This window comes from Agelaius tricolor, unplaced genomic scaffold (genome assembly GCF_023055355.1).
Source record: "Agelaius tricolor isolate 1412-34295 unplaced genomic scaffold, bAgeTri1.0.p SCAF_2, whole genome shotgun sequence".
NCBI lineage: Eukaryota > Metazoa > Chordata > Aves > Passeriformes > Icteridae > Agelaius > Agelaius tricolor.
Genome location: NW_027269262.1, coordinates 44,392,091 through 44,410,500, shown reverse-complemented (window position 1 = coordinate 44,410,500; position 18,410 = coordinate 44,392,091). Strand labels below are relative to the sequence as shown.

General features: G+C 37.0%; 1 protein-coding gene across 6 annotated transcripts in view; it reads left to right on the top strand.

Annotated features, from left to right (window-relative positions):
* ANKRD12 (ankyrin repeat domain 12) overlaps nt 1-17,487 on the top strand; it is a 59,478-nt gene extending 41,991 nt beyond the window's left edge. For 5 of the 6 annotated variants that reach the window (XM_071417177.1, XM_071417191.1, XM_071417210.1 and 2 more), the window contains 5 exons: nt 178-4,859; nt 10,935-11,033; nt 13,170-13,313; nt 15,793-15,888; nt 16,213-17,487. In XM_071417177.1, coding sequence (XP_071273278.1) covers nt 178-4,859; nt 10,935-11,033; nt 13,170-13,313; nt 15,793-15,888; nt 16,213-16,398 — 5,207 coding nt within the window. In that variant the 3' untranslated portion in view covers nt 16,399-17,487. The remainder of the gene's footprint in view (nt 1-177; nt 4,860-10,934; nt 11,034-13,169; nt 13,314-15,792; nt 15,889-16,212) is intronic. The other variant, XM_071417183.1, reaches the window with a different exon arrangement.
* The last annotated feature ends 923 nt before the right edge of the window (nt 17,488-18,410 follow it).

Genomic DNA, 18,410 nt, shown 5'->3' with positions numbered 1-18,410 from the left:
TAAAAAGCTTAATTCTAGTGAGAAGTTTTGCTGTGTGTTTAAGATAGGTTCTATTCTTTTTTCATTTGTAAAGAGGTGACTGCTGAACTCAACTCTTCTATCCTGAGGTATGACAAGTGTCCCATCAGTATTCAATTTGACTTTTTTCAATTTCAATTTTTGCTTTCCTTACTCTAGATTCTGAAGAAGCTCCATCTGTAAATCCTTCCAGTGTAGATGGGAATGTTGATTCAGAAGCAGAAAAGGACTCAGTAGCCAACAACAGCAAACAAACGGTCCCTAGTAAGGCACCCCTTCCATCTGCTCTAGATGAGTATGAGTTCAAAGACGATGATGAAGATGAAATGAAAAAAATGATTGATGACAAACATGTTCTTAGAAAAGACCCAAGGAAAGAAGATGAGACTGAAGTTGAAAAGACCAGCTTATTTGTGAAACAAGAAAAAGTTGTCTTTTCAAAATCATTCAAAAACAAAAAGCAGAAACCCTCTAGAGTTCTGTATTCAAGTTCTGAAAGTTCAGATGAAGAAATAATGCAGGACAAGAAAATGGTCTCTCCTTGCTCTGTTTCAGAGACATCAAATTCTGATGTCAGAGCAAAGAAAGAATATATGGTTACAAACGAGCACAAGCAAAAGGGCAAAGTTAAAAGGAAAGTAAAAAATCAAAGCAAAAATAAAGAGAATCAAGAAGTAAAGCAAGAAAAAGAAAATGCTAGAGTAACAAATATAGCTACTTCTGGGTTAGATTCTTTAGATAAAGCTAGAGAGGAAGAAACCTTTAAGAAGTCTTTTACCTCAAAAGAAGATTCTTCTTTACATCTGTTTCATATCACTGCTGGAAAATCTCCAAAGCATCCTTGCGGGTTAAGTGAAAAGCAGTCAATACCATTAAAGCAAGAAAACACCAAAACTTGCTTATCACCAGGAGGTTCTGAAATAACACTGCAATCTGAATTAGTTCGGTATGATCACAACACTGATTCTGATTATCTAGTAGAAAGTTCTAGTGGCAAATCTTGCAAGCACAAAGAAAAAAGCAAGCATCATCAAAAGGATTTTCACTTGGAATTTGGTGAAAAATCTAGTCCTAAAATTAAAGAGGAAGATAATAGCTCAACATTTGAGAATTCAGAATATACTTTGAGAAAAATTGACAAGGAAGGTAAAACACTTAAAAAGCATAAATTAAAGCACAAAGAAAAAGAAAAGGAAAAGCACAAAAAGGAACAGGATGGGGAGAGAGAGAAACAGAAACATAAAGATACTGGTAAAGAGGTTCAAAGAAGTATTGAGTTTGACAGAGAATTTTGGAAAGAGAACTTTTTCAAAAGTGATGAAAATGATGATACTTTGATAAACACAGAACATGAATCTCTTTCTTCAGACAGAAGATCAAAGCTAGAAAAAAATGTGGCAAAAGAAGATAAGTTAGTTAAGGAGAGACAGTTCCAGAAAGAGAGAAGTATTAAAGATGAGAGAGAAAAAGAGAAGAGCAAAAAGGAAAATGAGAAGTTTCTCAAGGATGAAAAAACAAAAGATACAAAAGAAGAAAAAGAAGTTACACTTGCAGATAAAGAAATTGAATTGTTCTGTTTTGGTGTTAAAGATGAGGCAGCCAGCATACATATAGTAGAAAGAGAAACAGATACTGAAAAGCAGGAAAAGAATTTAAAGGAAAATAAAGAGAAGACAGAAAAGCGACTCTCAATCAAAGAAAAAGATTTTGAAAAGATAGAAAGAAAACATGGAGAAAAAGAAAAAAAGTTAAAGCATGAATACAAAATGGAGAAAGATAAAGCAGAAGTAAATGAGAATACTGAGAAAGTAAAGGAGAAGTGCAGTTTTCAGCAAGCAGAAAGGTGCCATAAGGAAAATGATAAAGTAAAAAGCATGGGTGCTCTTAAAAAAGTTGATGACAAGGAAAGAAATAAAGAAAAAACTGATAAGAAGCATGATAAAGAAAAGGCTGATAAAGACAGACACTGGGCCGAAAGCAAAGAAAAACACTGTACTGAAAGAAAAGTCAAACAGTCTGAAAAAGAATCTGAATATACTAAATCAGAAAAAAATAGAACTAAAGAAAAGGAATTTGAAAAAAAAGACAAATCCAAAGACAAGGAGACCTCATCATTAGCAAGCTCAAAACATATGCAAGAGGAAAGAAGATGCACTATTACTGAAAGTAGTAAAACAGTTCATGACAAACTGTCATCTTTGAAAGAAAAACCAAAAGATGATTTGTTGAAAACTCCAGATGGTAGAGAGAAAGATAAAAAAGATAAAGATATAGACAGATACAAAGAGAGGGATAAGCACAAAGATAAACTGCATCAAAGTAGTTTGCTTAAACTAAAACTTGAACATGAGAAACTTAAGCCTAAACCAGCTCCTGCATCGAAGGATGCTCGACCTAAAGAAAAAAGATTAGTCAACGATGATTTAATGCAAACTAGTTTCGAAAGAATGCTTAGCCTTAAAGATCTGGAAATAGAGCAGTGGCATAGAAAGCATAAAGAAAAAATAAAACAGAAAGAGAAGGAACGTTTGAGAAACCGCACTTGTTCAGAGCATAACAAAATGAAGGAAAAACCCAAACACTCATTTGCTGAGGTAAAAGGCAAAGAACTGATTCGTTCAAAAAGTTCCGAGTTGCCAGATGTTTGTATGAAGGAAAAACAGCAGAAAGATGCTACAAGTAATAGATCACAGTCAGTAGATACAAGAAGTGTCAATGTTGCAAAGGCTTCATTGGTTTTAGATAATTTAAACAGATCCCCCAAATCGGAAAGTGAAAAGATGGGGCTGAGCTCCAGGTCTGTGTCCATGGTTTCTGTTGCAAGCTCTGAGGATTCTTGCCATACCACAGTTACTACTCCAAGGCCTGTAATCGAATATGATTCAGACTTTATGCCAGAAGGTTCCGATTCCCAAATGTCTTTTTCACAGTCACCCTTTTTGGCAAGTGCCAAATCACCAGCCCTTGTGGAAAAAGAGGCCGATGGTCTTGCTGAGTTGCCAGATCGTATTAAGCCGCCTTTCACGAACAGGCTCCCACAAATGTATGTTAGATCAGCATCTGCTGAAGATGTTAAGTTGGTTTTAAATGAGTGTAGGCCTGTTATAGAGGTTCGAAGATGCAGCATGCCTGCTGCAGTTTCTGAGCACAGCAAACAGCCTCGAACATCAGAAGAAAGCAACCAGAACGCTCTGCCGTCAGTTCAGACTTGCAATAGCACTTCTCCTAAACCAGAGCTACTGTGCAGCGCGCTTGAAAGAGATTTTCAAAGCAGTGTGGCTGTTCTGCAGTCAAACTTCACATCATCTCCCAACAGAGCTGTTAGCAGCAAGCAGGCAACAATGGGGACAAGCACCATTAAAGATACTGCTCAGATGAGCCCTTCGGAAGACTCTAACATGCATTTAGAGCCATGTAGTCAAAATGGTGTGACTCAGCAAACCAAACCGTGGGATGTGCCTTTTGACAGACTTAACTCATTAAACAATGACTTTAGCAGCTCAGGCTGTGGTGTACCAGAGCAAGATGCTAAAAGCATTATAGCAGTGCATAATTCTGAGAGCAGGACGTTAAAAGAGCAACAAGTATCTGAATTTTTGCCTCAGCACTCTGAAATTAAAGGAAGTTCCAGTTCTCAAGAATCTGCATCAATTTTGCCTTCACAGTCGCCTTGTTCTTTGCCTATCCAGCCACTTCCAGTTGTGTCAAAACACGTTTCTTTACCAGGCATTATCAGTCAAGATTCATCATTAGTACAGCAGCAAAATGTAGTTCAGACTGCAACTTCTCCTTTGGAAACAGATACTACTAGTACCAGAGAGCTGGAAAACGCTTTCTTCCCTTCAAACTTTAGGAAGACTGATGCACCCGTGGCTGTATATTCTGAGAGCTCTGCAAAAGATGTTTCACAGAGCTATGAAAAGGTGAATGATTTACCATTAGAGAAGGATACTCCTGAAAGTGATTGCAGTTCACAGTTAAACGTGAACTCACTCAGTAGAGTTGTTTGTAAGAATGCCCTGAGTGAAGTGGATGGTAACACAGCAGATACTTCAGATATTAGAAATGAAAAAGACCAACAAGAAAAGTTGGTCTCTGTGCATGTTGTTGATAGTAAAGCCAATGTTGATCTCTGTGAACTAAGTTCAGGAATGTCAAAGGGAATTACAAATGAATTGGTTAATAAAAGCCCCTGCACTGCAGACAGAGAAAATGTGTTGGTGGATGATCCACCACAGTACTCCTCTATATCAAATCTGGAAAATAGTTCACAACAGATTACACAGGAAGAGGTGCATAAATACAGCCAAATAGTTAAAGTAGAAGAAGAAGTTGCTGAGGATCAGAAGATGGAACAGCAAGAAGTACCTCAAAGAATCACAAGGAACAGAGCAAATTTGCTTGCTAACCAGGGCAAGCAGAATCCTCTTTGCTGTACACAAACATCAGAAAAAGAGTCTGAATCGTCGGCATCTATGAAAGCAAGAATTAGATTAACTGAGGATGATGATGCTCAGGTACATCATCCACGTAAAAGGAAGGTGTCACGCGTGCCTCAGCCTGTACAAGCGAACCCTTCTTTGCTGCAGGCCAAGGAGAAAACCCAGCAGTCATTGGCAGCTATTGTTGATTCTTTGAAACTTGAGGAGATTCAGCCGTACAGTTCTGAGAGAGCAAACCCCTATTTTGAATACTTGCACATAAGGAAGAAAATAGAGGAGAAGCGTAAATTGCTGTGCAGTGTTATTCCTCAGGCACCTCAATATTACGATGAATATGTGACCTTCAATGGCTCCTACCTGCTGGATGGCAATCCCCTGAGCAAGATATGCATCCCAACTGTAAGTAACGTGGTCTTTCAATATGCACTGCAATGAAAGGCATGTTTTAGTTTTGTTTTTGTAACTTCCATATTCTTCCTAACTTGCTTCTGAATATTCTGCTGGAAGCAGTAAGTTGACCTATGTCTAACTAATATTGATTAATAGCATCATATGTAAAAGCCCTATTCACTGGAAATACAAACAGTGGTTTCACAGTCACTGTGAGACAAACCATGTATGACACCTGTCAAGGGCACACAGACAAGTACTATATTTCAACGTATGTAAAGCCTGCTCTTTCAGAATGTGAAGTAAATTATTCAGAGCTTCTCTGAATTTCTGCTGTCAATAATTTTGTTAAAACTAATTAGTCAAAGCTGTTTCATTTGGAGGGGGGTGGACATGCAGTGCTTCAAAATACCAAGTCTGTTGCCAAATGTTTTAAGCAGGAGAGTGCCTGCCAGCTATCTCAAAAGCAGCAGATGTAATCTGCTGTGCCCTGGCTTTTGTAATCCATCAATCTAAAGTGTTCATAATTTTATTAAATAATGTCAAGGGTTTTTTTTCCTTTTTACTGAAGAACATCTGTCATTCAGAGACACTTGTTTAGGTCTAAGCTCTCCATTTTAGAATGGTCAAGTTACAATGTCAGCTCATCTAAGGTAACTCACCCTTACTTAAGAGTAAAAAGCTTTAGCTTTTTCCAGTAGAGTTGAGGATTTCTTTGATGACATAGTGAATGGAAGTTTAATGTGTAAATTTTAAAATGTTTGCTTCATTATGCAGCTAGTCTTAATTCCCTGTACAAGCTGTTTGTTCTCATTTTTTGGGAATTACTAGGCCAGTTACAGTCTGAGGAAAGATGTGGGTAGGACCTTTTGCAAGGTCTGTAGGTGAACCAGGGTGTAGGTAAGCTTTACCACGATGTACCAGGCTGTCAGCCTTCCCAAGTCTGCAAATCTTTCTCAGTAGCTGTTGCAGCTTCTGTAACATCTTTATCACTGGAGACACAGATTTAAATTTTTTTTAAAGCTGCTGCTAGTCAAGTACATACTGTTTCCAAGCTACAGCTTACTGCTTTGGCATCACACTTCAGTGCTTAATTTGGGATAAGTGGAAAGTAGAGAGGCATGGAATATATTTTTTCCTGGCCCATCTTCTACCTGAGCAATAGAATTCAATTCCCAGTCATAAATGGCAATGTGTGTGTAGACACCATAAGGAGGGCAGAGCTTTTGATATTAAAGCACTGCCTTATAATTACTTCCTACCTCTATTGCTGTGTGTAATAGGAACTCTGCAGTTAATGAAAATAAATTTAGGTATTAGAGAGCAAAATCTCTGGTAACGGGTTCAGAAAATAGCAGAGATGGATGTGTGCTTCCTATTCTCAATGGCTTTTAATTACTGTTGAAAAAAAAACCCTCTTTTAAAAAAGTTGATAAAACGTAAGTATGTAATTGAAGGATTGTAGTTACTGATTTTTGTCTCATTTAGATTTCTGATTTGCTTCCTTACACATGCATGTTCTGATGGTAATGATATTTTGAACAGTTAATTGTTTTGTATATGCTTTGATGCTCCTGGTAATATTCTACAGATGTAGAGAGAACAGGTGGAACTTTTTATTTCAAGTTCCTAAAAAGGAAGAAGATAAAGTTTGAGAAGCCAAAATAAATTATTAGAAAATTGGTGATTATTTTCATTAGAATTAAAGTGTAAGAAAAAGCATGAGTTTTGCTCTAAATAAGAAGATACTCTAAGCAATTCAGTTTCGTTTGTCTGAAAAATCTCCAATGCGACTAAGTGCTTTATTTAATTACTGTCACTTGTGTAAATGTACAATTTTGATAAAACTTCTTAGGTTTCCTTTCAGAAAAAAATACTGTTTAAAACATCAGTAATATTTCAGATTTAACTTACTGGCAGAATTGGCTTGTGTACACAATGTAATGATTTTATTTTGTCACCATTGAAAATCACAATCATAATAATTCCTGTTACAAGTACCATAAACAGGAGAATTGCTAAACTAAGGATCATTTCATTCTCAGAAATGAGTGTTTGTTTCTTGTACACATTGTCCAACAAAGTGAAAATAAAGACTAGGCTTTGTCTCTCTGAAATATTAATAGCATGTTGTTATGCCTATAATGCAGAATTTAATGAGCAACTGTAAAAATACCTTTTTGTCATGTTTGTTTTGCAGTTTTTTCCTTCAATTCTCTAATGATTCTCTGTTAACCAAATTTTTGCCTCATCAATTTACATAGAGAGAAAGTAGATACTCTTTCTTTAATTATTCCTGTGTTACAGATATCCTTTCTGTAGGTCTGTGTGGAGACTGTATATTTATTTAGCTCTGACACTCTAAAACTGGGAATGGTTGGTGTATGGAGCAGTGTGTTTACTGTTCTCTGCATTGGAATTTTAATGATGCACTGTAGTTTATCTGATGAACTTCAGACATGCTGTAGGTGGGAACCAGGAGATGGTGTGCTGAAACCTTGTTTCCACAGCCTTGTTTATATATTGTAATTTACAACCTGGATCACCTAAGGCTGTGAGGATATTCATGTATGAATTACGGCTTCCCTCTCACCAGTACAAATACAAAACATAAGGTAGGACACATCAGGTCAGTTCAAAATAGAAGGAAACAAATCTAAATCTTCTAACAGAGAAATTTCAATTGTACTTGGCTCTGTTGCCTTTCAGGTTATTCCATGTTCTACAGGGTTCAGTCATCTTTATCTGTATTGTTTCCTGAGAGGAGGTGCCAGGATGGTTCACTGCCAGCCTCCTGTGCCTATCTTTCAGATGTGTTTCTCATAAAGGGGATTCTGTCCAGTCTCCCTGGCATTGCTGTAGAAACTCAAGTAGTAAGATCTAATTTTAGGGGTGTTACCAGAAACATGTTTTCAAAATGCATGAAATAGAGCATGAGAGTAGGCCAGTTGTTTGGATGACATAGAAAAGTGGAGGTTTGTAGCAGCAAAATGAGGATTGAAGGTTTATAGAGTGAAGAGTTGATGCTGTAGCTGTATTCGTTTCAAAGCATGCAAGGCCTGCAGGAAAGTTGCTGATGGATTTTGATGTGTTGGGAGATGGGAAGGGCATGCCTTGAACATGAGCTCTGGCCAATCAAACCTGCTCTAATGGCTGGCTCCAAAGGAGGTGGAGCAGAGGCACAAGGCCAAGATCTGTCTGGCTTTTCTGGGTCATTTCTCAGACTGGGAAAAGAGAATTCTCTGAAGCAGGCAGGGCCCCTTTGTTTCCCTCTCTTCTGTATGGAGTCTGGGCCCTTAAAATAGTTTGATACTTGGTTATGCAAAAACAGAGGGCACCTTTTTTTTGTGGTGTTCAGTTTCATGCTCTGTTCTTGCAAGTCCAGCTTATGTGTTTGTATTTTCCCTAGACAGTTTTTTGTGTTCTCTTTAGTCATAGTTTCTTTGACTAGAAGGTCCAGGAGGCTCCTCTGGCTGTTCCTGCCTCAGAGCCTTTAAGTCAGACCTTTTGGTCTCAAAGAAACCAATTTCCTTTGTCTGAATCCAGTGCTGGTTCACAAGCTGGGATTTCCAGCAGGTGGTGTGCAACTGCCCACATCCTGTGTTCAGACTCCTAAGGATCTGAGGCTCACTCTTCCCAAGTTTCCAAGAAGAGAGGAAAAAACAGAAAATTCCATAAATGTCTGTAACCAAACGTAGTATTTAGGTGTACATTTTGGCAGGTGGTGCTGAGCTGGGTGGGAGTGAAGAGTTTATGAATTTATCCAGTGGCAATTGGGATCTCTGGAGTCATGGAGACCTGTCAGTGTCACACAAGTCTGAACATAATCTGTGTTCAGGGCTGAATATAATCTGCTGAAAGAGAGTTCTACATGTTTAAATAAAAGTCCACACAAATGATCAGCTCATTGTCAGATTATTTCTATGATGTTGATTCTTATTTCTGTTGCACAATTAAACTGTCTGTAAATTTAAGGGAATAACATTTTTAAAATATTTGGAATGTAGTGACATTACAAGGGTGAATGGCTTCAAAGTGAGAGAGAGGCAGGTTTAGATTAGGTAGTAGGAAAAAATTCTTCACTGTGAGAGTGGTGAGACACTGGAGCAGGTTGCCAAGAGAAGCTGTGGATGCCTCATCCCTGGAAGTGTTCAGTGCCAGATTGGATGGGGCCTTGAGTAACATGGTCTAGGGGGTGGCATCCCTGCACATGGCAGGGGGCTTGGAACTCCATGACCCCTGAGGTCCCTTCCTACCCAGACCATTCTGTCCTTCCTTCCCAGACTGTTCTGTGATGCTGTGAAATTGTTCAAGTGATATGGATGCTTGCCAGCTCTGAAATTTTTATTTCTGGAAAATCCAGGTGCATAAACCCAAAGCTTATTTAGATACTGTGTTTTGCTTCTTATCTGTGTGCTTTCCTGTAAGCAAAACAATGGAGATGTTGGGAGATGTTTTGGGTTTATTAAAATTAATGCTTGGTATTATTTACAAGCATCTTGTCTTATTTTTATTGAAAGACTCTGACAGCACTATTGTACTGTATCATGAATGCAAAGTCTTCAGGAAAAATATACTATAGGAGGTGTATTTGTTTTTAATATTGCTGTTTTACACAAAATGGCATATGCCATAAATGTGACTGGTTTGAGAACCAAATTTTTTTCACTAAGTGAAATGAAGTGTATCTTGTTTTGTAGTTTGAAGGAGTTGAACATCATTTTATGCAATATAATAATTTAAGGAATTAACTGCAATCAGTTATTCAGATTATGTCCTATAATTCCAGAGACATTGGCTAACTTCCAATTGGGAAAAAAATTATCCTGAAATAATTTTCCAATATAATACTAATTCAAGCATTTCTGGTAGATAAATCACTTTGTTACTGGAATGTATAGTTGCAAGATTGATACTAAAAGTCTAGTTTAACCTACAGTATATCTGTTTTCCATAATGGATTTATTACTTCTTGACAGTTGAAGGATCTATTTTATTGAAAAGAGTTATTTATCTTTCTGCTTGTGTTAGGTATGAGTAGTAACTGCAGGTATGTATTAGAGCTGTGGGTTTTGAGTATCAGCAGTAGTAGCCAGTGTTTCATGTAGTTTGAATGAGTCTTTGCAAAGCAGTATCAGTGCTCTTACATCTGTCAGGTGTTAAAACACATGCTGAATTGTCAGATAGAACTGGCACAAAGGAAAGTGAACTTTGGGAGGAGCCTTAAAACTGCCAAGAAGTTTATTATTTACTTCTGAAAAAGCATCTGATTTCTGCAGTTGCCAGGAGGGCTCCAGGTGCCTTGTCAGTGTTTTTCATACAGCTCAGACCAGACAGTAATTCTGGCTGTTTACTATAATTGACTGAAGTTGCAGAGTGTTTATAGTATAGCAAATCAGTAACAGCATTGATATGTCACTCAAGTCTATTTGATTTTTTTAAATTACTTTCTTTCTAAGGAATAAGTTTTTTAAAAAACTTACTTAAATAGCTGATAGGAAAAATCACCTTTTCAAGCTAATGTCTGGGTCTCTAGTCTACTTTTTGTGCTTGCCTGTGTTCTGTGTGATTGCAAGATTAGGAGTATGGCTGGTTATCTTTTGTGCAGTATAAAATGTTGTGGCTGTTGTATGAATATATCAAGGGGTTTGGGGTTTTTTAGCAATATTTTACTTTTTTTACTTGCTTTTTGCTAGGCAGTTTTTATCTTCTCAAAACGAACAGCTGTGCTTTAAAGAATCTTCAGAACAGGAAGCAAGTTGTATTCTTACTATATTCTACAGTATAGCCTTTTAAAAAGAATAGCTATGGAATGTTGATAATGACTGGTTAAAAGCTCTAAACAGCTTGAAATGCTGTTTTCACTTGGGTTTATTAATTTTATGGTATGGAATTCTTAAAACCTTTTACTGTAAACACTGCAAACACATTGAATTCACATAATTAATGGAAAGTAAAAAGTAAAATTATTTTTCTTTAAAAATGCCTTATTGTTTCTTGGGGGTTTTTTTAATAGATCACATAAGCCATGCTAAACATGTGAAATACACATTCACTATATTACTTATAAAACTTTTTCCACAGATTACACCACCTCCATCACTGTCGGACCCACTTAAGGAACTATTTAAACAACAGGAGGTTGTAAGGATGAAACTACGTTTACAGCACAGTATTGAAAGGGTGAGAATAATTTATTTTTTATGTCCTGGATTTAAGCTTTAGGATTTTTTGCCTTTTCAACAAACAGACTACATTTTTCTTAATTTAACAATGTTTAGAAGTAATCTTCTTTCTAGCCAAATTTATTAATTGGAGAAACTTTGAAGGGGGGGGGGGCAAAATGATTTGAACAGCTGTTTGCAGAACCCTCAAGTTGGTAAGATGACAGCTTTTTCCTTTTAATTGCTCTGAGTTGTGTCCCAGATTTATCCTAGAGGCAGAAGCTTCACACTGTAGTTTTGAAAGCTAATGATGGTTGTAGACTTCAGAATCAAATTGACTGAAGATAGAGTAAATTCTGTATTGAGAGGAGACACGTGTGGCTCTATGACTGAAACATGTTTTTTGGCAATATTCTGCTCAGAAACTGCCTAACGTTGTATTAGAGCTACATCTGTCATCATCACTGATTTTGAGCACAGAAATAGAGAAAATATTCCTGGTTTAGGAGTATTCTTTAGTTTTAGGTTGCCCTTTTTCCTTGGTAACCTAGCTTTAGATGCCAGTATTGTGTGCCAGATAGCTTGTGGGCACAGACAGGGCCCCTTTCTGACATGGATGCATCACAAGGATTTCCACATAGTTATACAAGGAGCTGCCACATCAAACCCAGTGTGATACTTTTTCAATTGACAATTTCAATGTGACTTAACAAACCCAGCTGAGAGAGGGGTTTTACTTGAATTCAGTATTTCAGTGAAGAGTATTAAATAAGCAGCACAGAAATTGTAAATGTGGTTCAAGTTCTGAGTGAAAAGAAATCAGTTGCAACTAAAAATACTTTGGCCACCAGGGCAAGGGAAGGGATTCTGTCCCTGTACTCTGCTCTGGTGTGACATCCCCCCCTTAGAGTGCTGCATCCAGCCCTGGGGTCCCCAGCAGAAAGAGGACATGGACCTGTTGGAGTGAGTCCAGAGCAGGGCCAGGAAACTGATGAGAGGGCTGGAGCACCTCTCGTATGGAGAACAGACTGAGAAAGCTGAGGCTGTTCAGCCTGGATAAGAGAAGGCTCCTGGGAGACTTCACTGGGGCTTTTCAGTACTTAAAGAAGCTTATAAAAAAGAGGCAAAGTGACTTTTAGCTCAGGTAAATAGTGGTAAGACAAGGGGAGGTACAGTTGTAAACCAAAAGAAGAGAAATTTAGATTAGATATTAAGAAAAATTCTTTATTGTGAGGTGGTGAGGCACTGAACAGGTTGCCCAGAGAAGCTGTGGGTGCCCCATCCCTGGCAGTGTTCAATGCCAGGCTGTTTGGAGCCCTGACCAAACTGGTCTAGTGGAGGGTGTTCTTGCCCACAGCTGGGGGGTTGTAGATAGATAATCTTTAAGGTCCATTCCAGCACAGACTCTATGATTCTAACCAAAGGAAAATTTGGCTTTTTCTTTTCCTGTTTTCTGAAAAACAAGAAATATAATATTATAATGTGCCTCTTTTATTTTGATAAAAATTAAAGCCATTTTATTGTAGAGCAGTAAACACATACAAACATTTTTCTGTGTCTTAAAAAATTGTGCATAGTCCTAGTTATTTTGTTCATATAGGCTGTTCTTCAAATTATATCCACTTTATAGAACTGTAAGTCATGTTTTGTCAAGTGAGTTGTATTTTTGTTGTCTCAGTTTAGGAAAGAATATTTATGCAGATGTGAACTTAGGGAGTTACTGCATGTTATTTTTTAAAAAAATTATGCAAAGAATGCATTTCTGCTTCAGTTTGCTTGGCCACTGTGCCTGGAGAAAAGGCTTCATACAGTTAACATTCACAAATGTGTATTCTAAGCCTATGCTCCTCCTACCTTTCATCTTTCACCACCTTCATTAACCAGGACATGCCTCAGTAAGTGGAAAAATTCAGCCATCAGTGGAGGCTGGGGCTAAGGAGAAGGTGTTTTCAGTTCTGACATCTATGGGACAATCTTTGCATCATCAAATTGAAATTTCCTATTTGATTAGAAGAACAACCCCTCCTACCTTCAGAATCCAATTTCTCACAGTGTTCAAAAGTGTAAGCCCTGAAAAGATATGTTTGAATTAGTGGACATTTGTATGAATGTTCAAGTTACTAAATGTATATCTGTATGTTGATATCTTAATTAGGAAAAGCTTATTGTCTCTAATGAGCAAGAGGTTTTACGTGTTCACTACCGAGCAGCCAGGACCTTGGCTAATCAAACTCTGCCCTTCAGTGCCTGCACTGTGCTCCTGGATGCTGAGGTGTACAACGTGCCTCTGGATGCTCAGGTAAAGATTTGCCCTTCACAGCTCCAGACAAAAAGGTCTTGCTAGCCTGGCTCAAGCATTCAGAGAGAATTCTGTTCCCATAGCAAAATTGTTGTTGATTTGCCTGGAATTAAGATTATGCCCATGATAGGTTGTTACTTATATTAGGCCTCCATTGGGTGTACAGTAATGGGAGGATATGGGTGTATGTATGTGTTTTTTCTGTTTTCTGCCATGTCTCGTTTTCTTTCACGTCCAGGAATTATGAGATGGATAAAATAAAAACATTCCTCTGCTGATTTTGTTATAAAAAACAGATTTCAGTCATAAACAGAACATGTTTTTGAAGCTTACGAATATAGCTTAAACAAGAGCAAAGAAATTATCAGCATAGAAGATGACATCTCTCAGTAATCCAGATAATTGGAATGCAGTAGTGTGTGAAGTGATGAAATTGGTTTATGAACTCTGGAGATATTTGTGGATGTATCCACATTATACTTCCCTCCTCTGTACAAGGCAGCCGCTAGAACTGTACCATAAAAAAACAGATGACCAGCAGTGAAATGTTGAATGCTACCAGATGAAATAACCTTTTTCAAAATTACTTCAGACTCCATATGACTTACTTGTGCCCTGTTATTTACATGTTCAGTGTGAGTATTTAGTCCTGATTAAAACATATAAAATAAGAAATGTGCTTCACAATCTGTGTATGTTGTATGGACTGTCACTCAAAAGTTGGCTGCAGCTGTATCTCTAAGATAAAATAATCTCATGGTGTTGGTATTTTGTGGACAGTTTTTCCAATTAGCAAACACAGAACCAGCATTTGACACCTGTTAGAGTGGCTGTAAGAAGCACATAATGCAAGGAGGAAATGTTGATGTTTTGGGTGTAATAAAAGTGCTGGTGCATTGGATGTTGGGCATTTTAAAATGAAACACATACATTTCCAACATATGGGAAATTTTACATTAGTTCTGCAGCCCTTTATAGAATTATTGCACCTTCCAGTGTTTTTTCAGTCAGTTACTACATTTTTCCCCTGTCTTTAAAGAACTAGAGCTATGCCCTACAAGGTGATTCAGCAGGAGATAGCAGTTTATGGAGATTATATTGTCTCATTTTAAGCTTCACGCAGATAAATTGTTAAAACATCGTTTCCTTAGTACTTCTAACTGATAGGGCAAAAATTTTTCTCTTCCAAAATTTGGAATATCCTTTGCTTTATTTCTGCTCCAATTCATAGGCCTTGAGCTTTTTAGAGATGAGAATACATGAGTTGTGCACATAACTGCATTTTTGTAGTTAACATTTTACAATTTGTTTTAAGTAAGCTGATTCCATATTTGAATTTATGAAACAAAAGGAATCTTTGTTGGGGAGAAGTTGAGGTGTGCTCCCCAAGTACTACCATTTTTTTTACCATCTGTACAATAACAAGAGCAATAAAATGCCTCTCCTTCCCCCACACTGCTTCAACAACTTTGTGTTTTAGTCTGTGGTAATTTTTCTTAGGAAATTATATTGCATATAATGTTCAGCAAATCATTAAATATTTTTTTTATAATTGAAATCAATGTTTTATACTACCAGCTTGATGGTTTGATTAAAATTTGTTTAATGGGAAGAATGTAGATGCATAAGAAAACATTGTCTTGTAGTGCATCCTGCAATTTTCCTGTTACCTCATTAGCAAATACTAATTTTGTTCTCTAGAAGGTTCAATCTTTGCACATTTGGTTGGGCTTCTTTTTGTTCCTTCTGCTACAGTGTACAAATTCCAGCAGTGTCTTCTTTTCTCTCTGAAAGAGGAACAGCAGCTTCTTGTATTTTAGTGGTTATCACTTAAATATTAGATTGGCATAGTCTGGCTTTAGAACTATGCATAGAGTAGATCTAGTTTTTCACAGTGGACAGATGTGACATTCCAAATCCTTTTGAAAAAGTTGGAATTAAAAATAAAAGTATTTCATTAAGCAGGACGTAATACAGGTCCGCTCAATTTTTTAAGCTCCTTTTGGGGATTGTGATGGTGGAAATATTTTTTAATTGCTTTCAGTACTTGTGTAACTTGTCAGTTAAATGAAGCTGCTTAATTTTTCCTTTATTAATGTTTTTGCTTTTCCTTGAGGGATATTGATTTGATACTGAATTTTAAAGAGAAAAAAGAGAGACAGTCGTTTTGTGGAAGGATCTTTTATTAGTTAAGACTTTAGGGTGTAAATCTTTAAGCCTCCCATTCTAAATTTCAAAACCAGAGCACAGTAAATAGCTTGAGGAAATCTGAAAATACCCATTTTTAGTGAGCAGCTGGCTCACAGAGGAAGTGTTGGTCAACATTTATATTTTCATATACCTTTGTACTTTGAATCTGTTTTTCCATGGGAAGCAGTGTTTGTGGGATTGTTTACTGTTTATGTCCCACAGGGTAGGTTTTGTGTTTTAATGTTTCAGATTGAATCATCAGGTTTTAATAAATTTTTGGTTTTTGCAGACTGATGATAGCAAAACATCGGTGAGGGATCGGTTTAATGCAAGACAGTTCATGTCATGGCTGCAGGACGTGGATGATAAATTTGACAAATTAAAGGTACACTTCTTGGTTTTTCCACTTAAAAAAAAACCCAGACCAAAATTAATGTCAACATGAAGATGAGATTAATAAAGAGTAGGTTTGTGTGCAGTATCATGGGCTTCTGTGGAGGCAACGCAAAGGAAGGTCTATCAGTATAGAAAAAACCTAACTTTTGTTGCCATGTAGTGTAATGGAATAGTCTGCAAATTTCCAAATATATACTGGGGGAATTATTTACTATCAGCAGAGAGGCTCTTAAGAGATATTTCCTATGTTCAAACTTGCTGCAATAGTATTTTTTCAAATATTTCAATAACTTCTTTCTCGATTTTAAACCAGACGTGCCTTTTGATGAGGCAGCAGCACGAAGCAGCGGCGCTGAACGCAGTGCAGAGACTGGAGTGGCAGCTTAAACTGCAAGAGCTCGATCCTGCCACCTACAAATCTATCAGCATTTATGAAATTCAGGAGTTTTATGTTCCTCTTGTTGATGTTAATGATGACTTTGAACTGACACCCATATGACAGCCAGCACCGTTCTGGCTCGTCCCTCCCCGTGGACAGCTGGAGACTGAGGTGCAGTGATGCACAAAAGGTATTTTTTCTTTTGAGACAGAGCACTTAATTCTGTGGAATACTACCTTTCTCCATAATTCAGGTGTTCCTACAGAGAAGTGTGGCACAGACACTTGTTCAAACACAGAAGATGGATGCTGATTTTAAATTCAGATTCCCAGTAACTGCTGTTATCTCTGTTTTAAAATTGCCTGTAGCTTTAGGGCTTATTGCGGAAAAAGATGACAAAACCTGGTGAGTTTACAGCGCTGGAAGCTGTTAATAACTAAAACATCCACCAAAAAGCAAACGATACTTAAAATGTGCTATAAAGCTTTGTATTATGAAACTTCAGTAACAGTTGAACTCCCACAGAAAAATGATGAGAAAGCCTGTGGAAGAAAGTGTAAGACTTGGAGGAAAAGAATCAATCTTATTATGTTTTGTAAATTACTGTACAGATTTCTTTTTTGAAAAAGATGTAATATTGTCTTCATTTTTAAATAATTTATTTTATACATATTGTGCAAATGTAAATAGTCTTGTAATTAATGTTCAAACCTGTATAAAATAGATATTTTAACTGTAAAACTGTTTTTGTCTAATGTTTTATTGGACCAAAGTTGTCGTTTTTATTAAGTGTAGTGTGTTCCTGGTTGGCAGTTCCTTTTTGTATGGCATGCGTTTGATTTAGCTGCTTGTTTCATCACCATAACTGTAAGAGGATTGAACTGTATTGCATGCTCCACAGGACTCTGAACTCCTTCCCTTCAATAACTGATACCTAAACTGTTGTAATATTTACAAAATCATACTTCATATTAGTCCGTTGTTGTAATGCCATACCTATGACTTCCTATACTGAAAATATTTTTGTGTAAAACAAAAAAACCCTTTTGCTCTTATATGGTGGTCTCGTAATAGAGCCTATTTTTTCCAACAAAATGCCTTTGAATTAAAATTCTTAAATTGTATATTGTCTATTTTAATATTAATCTATGGAAGGGATATGTAAATAGTTGTAAATATAACACTTAATAAATTTTATTGGTCATGTTATTAGTTGGAATTTCTTAGTATTGGAACATTTGATACATCAAATCTTAGCATTCCTGGAATGTATAAGGAGACTCAATGGAAAAGTTAAAAAAAAAAATCTCCATGTTGTGAAATTTAATGCTTTTTATTCTTAGTATTGTTAATGAGCAGACAGTTAATTATTTATTAGTAGGAGGTTACAGATATTCATGAAAAAGATTTGTTACCCTCCAGGCCATAAATTATTCAAGAATGCTTGAGATCTGATGTCTGTGAAATTATTTCTGAAGGAAGTGAGGCTTGGGCAGGACAGCTGGTTACTCAGAATAAGAGATTTAAAATCCTTGGTTTTGAACCGATTTTTAATGAGTGGGTGAGCTGCCCCAGACAACTTATTCCTTGTGCTTGTGTGACTGTCCAGAGGGCATTTCCTGGGGCAGAGGGCAAACGGGCAGCGAACAAGACACTCTGTGTACAGCAGACTCCTTCCCTCTGCACATCACTGCTGGTGCCAGTTTAGAATAAATAGTAACTCAAGCACAGGAAAGCCAATTAATATGTAGTTCCTGCCCTGTGAGTTGTTGGTTTGTTGGTTTTTTTTTCACTTTTAATTTGTTAAGTACCTGTGGAAGGAGAAGTTGTTCCTGCTTTTATTACAGGAATATCTTCCTGACCTCATTCAAAATTAAAACTATTGAGGAAAAAGCAAATTTCTTCTCCAAGTTAAATACCCTTCTGAACATAGCTGTAAAATCTTAAAATGCTGCAGAAATCTGTTTTATCTGCTTGAAAAGATGAGGAAAAATGGATAAAGCTGCAAGGTGTTAACTAGAAAGTGGGTACAAGTTACTTCTATCAGATACTTGCTGGAGTAGTAAAAAGTAACAGACGTGACTGGAAGTGGCAGAAATATGAGATAGCAGTAATTAAGAAGGTAGCAAAAA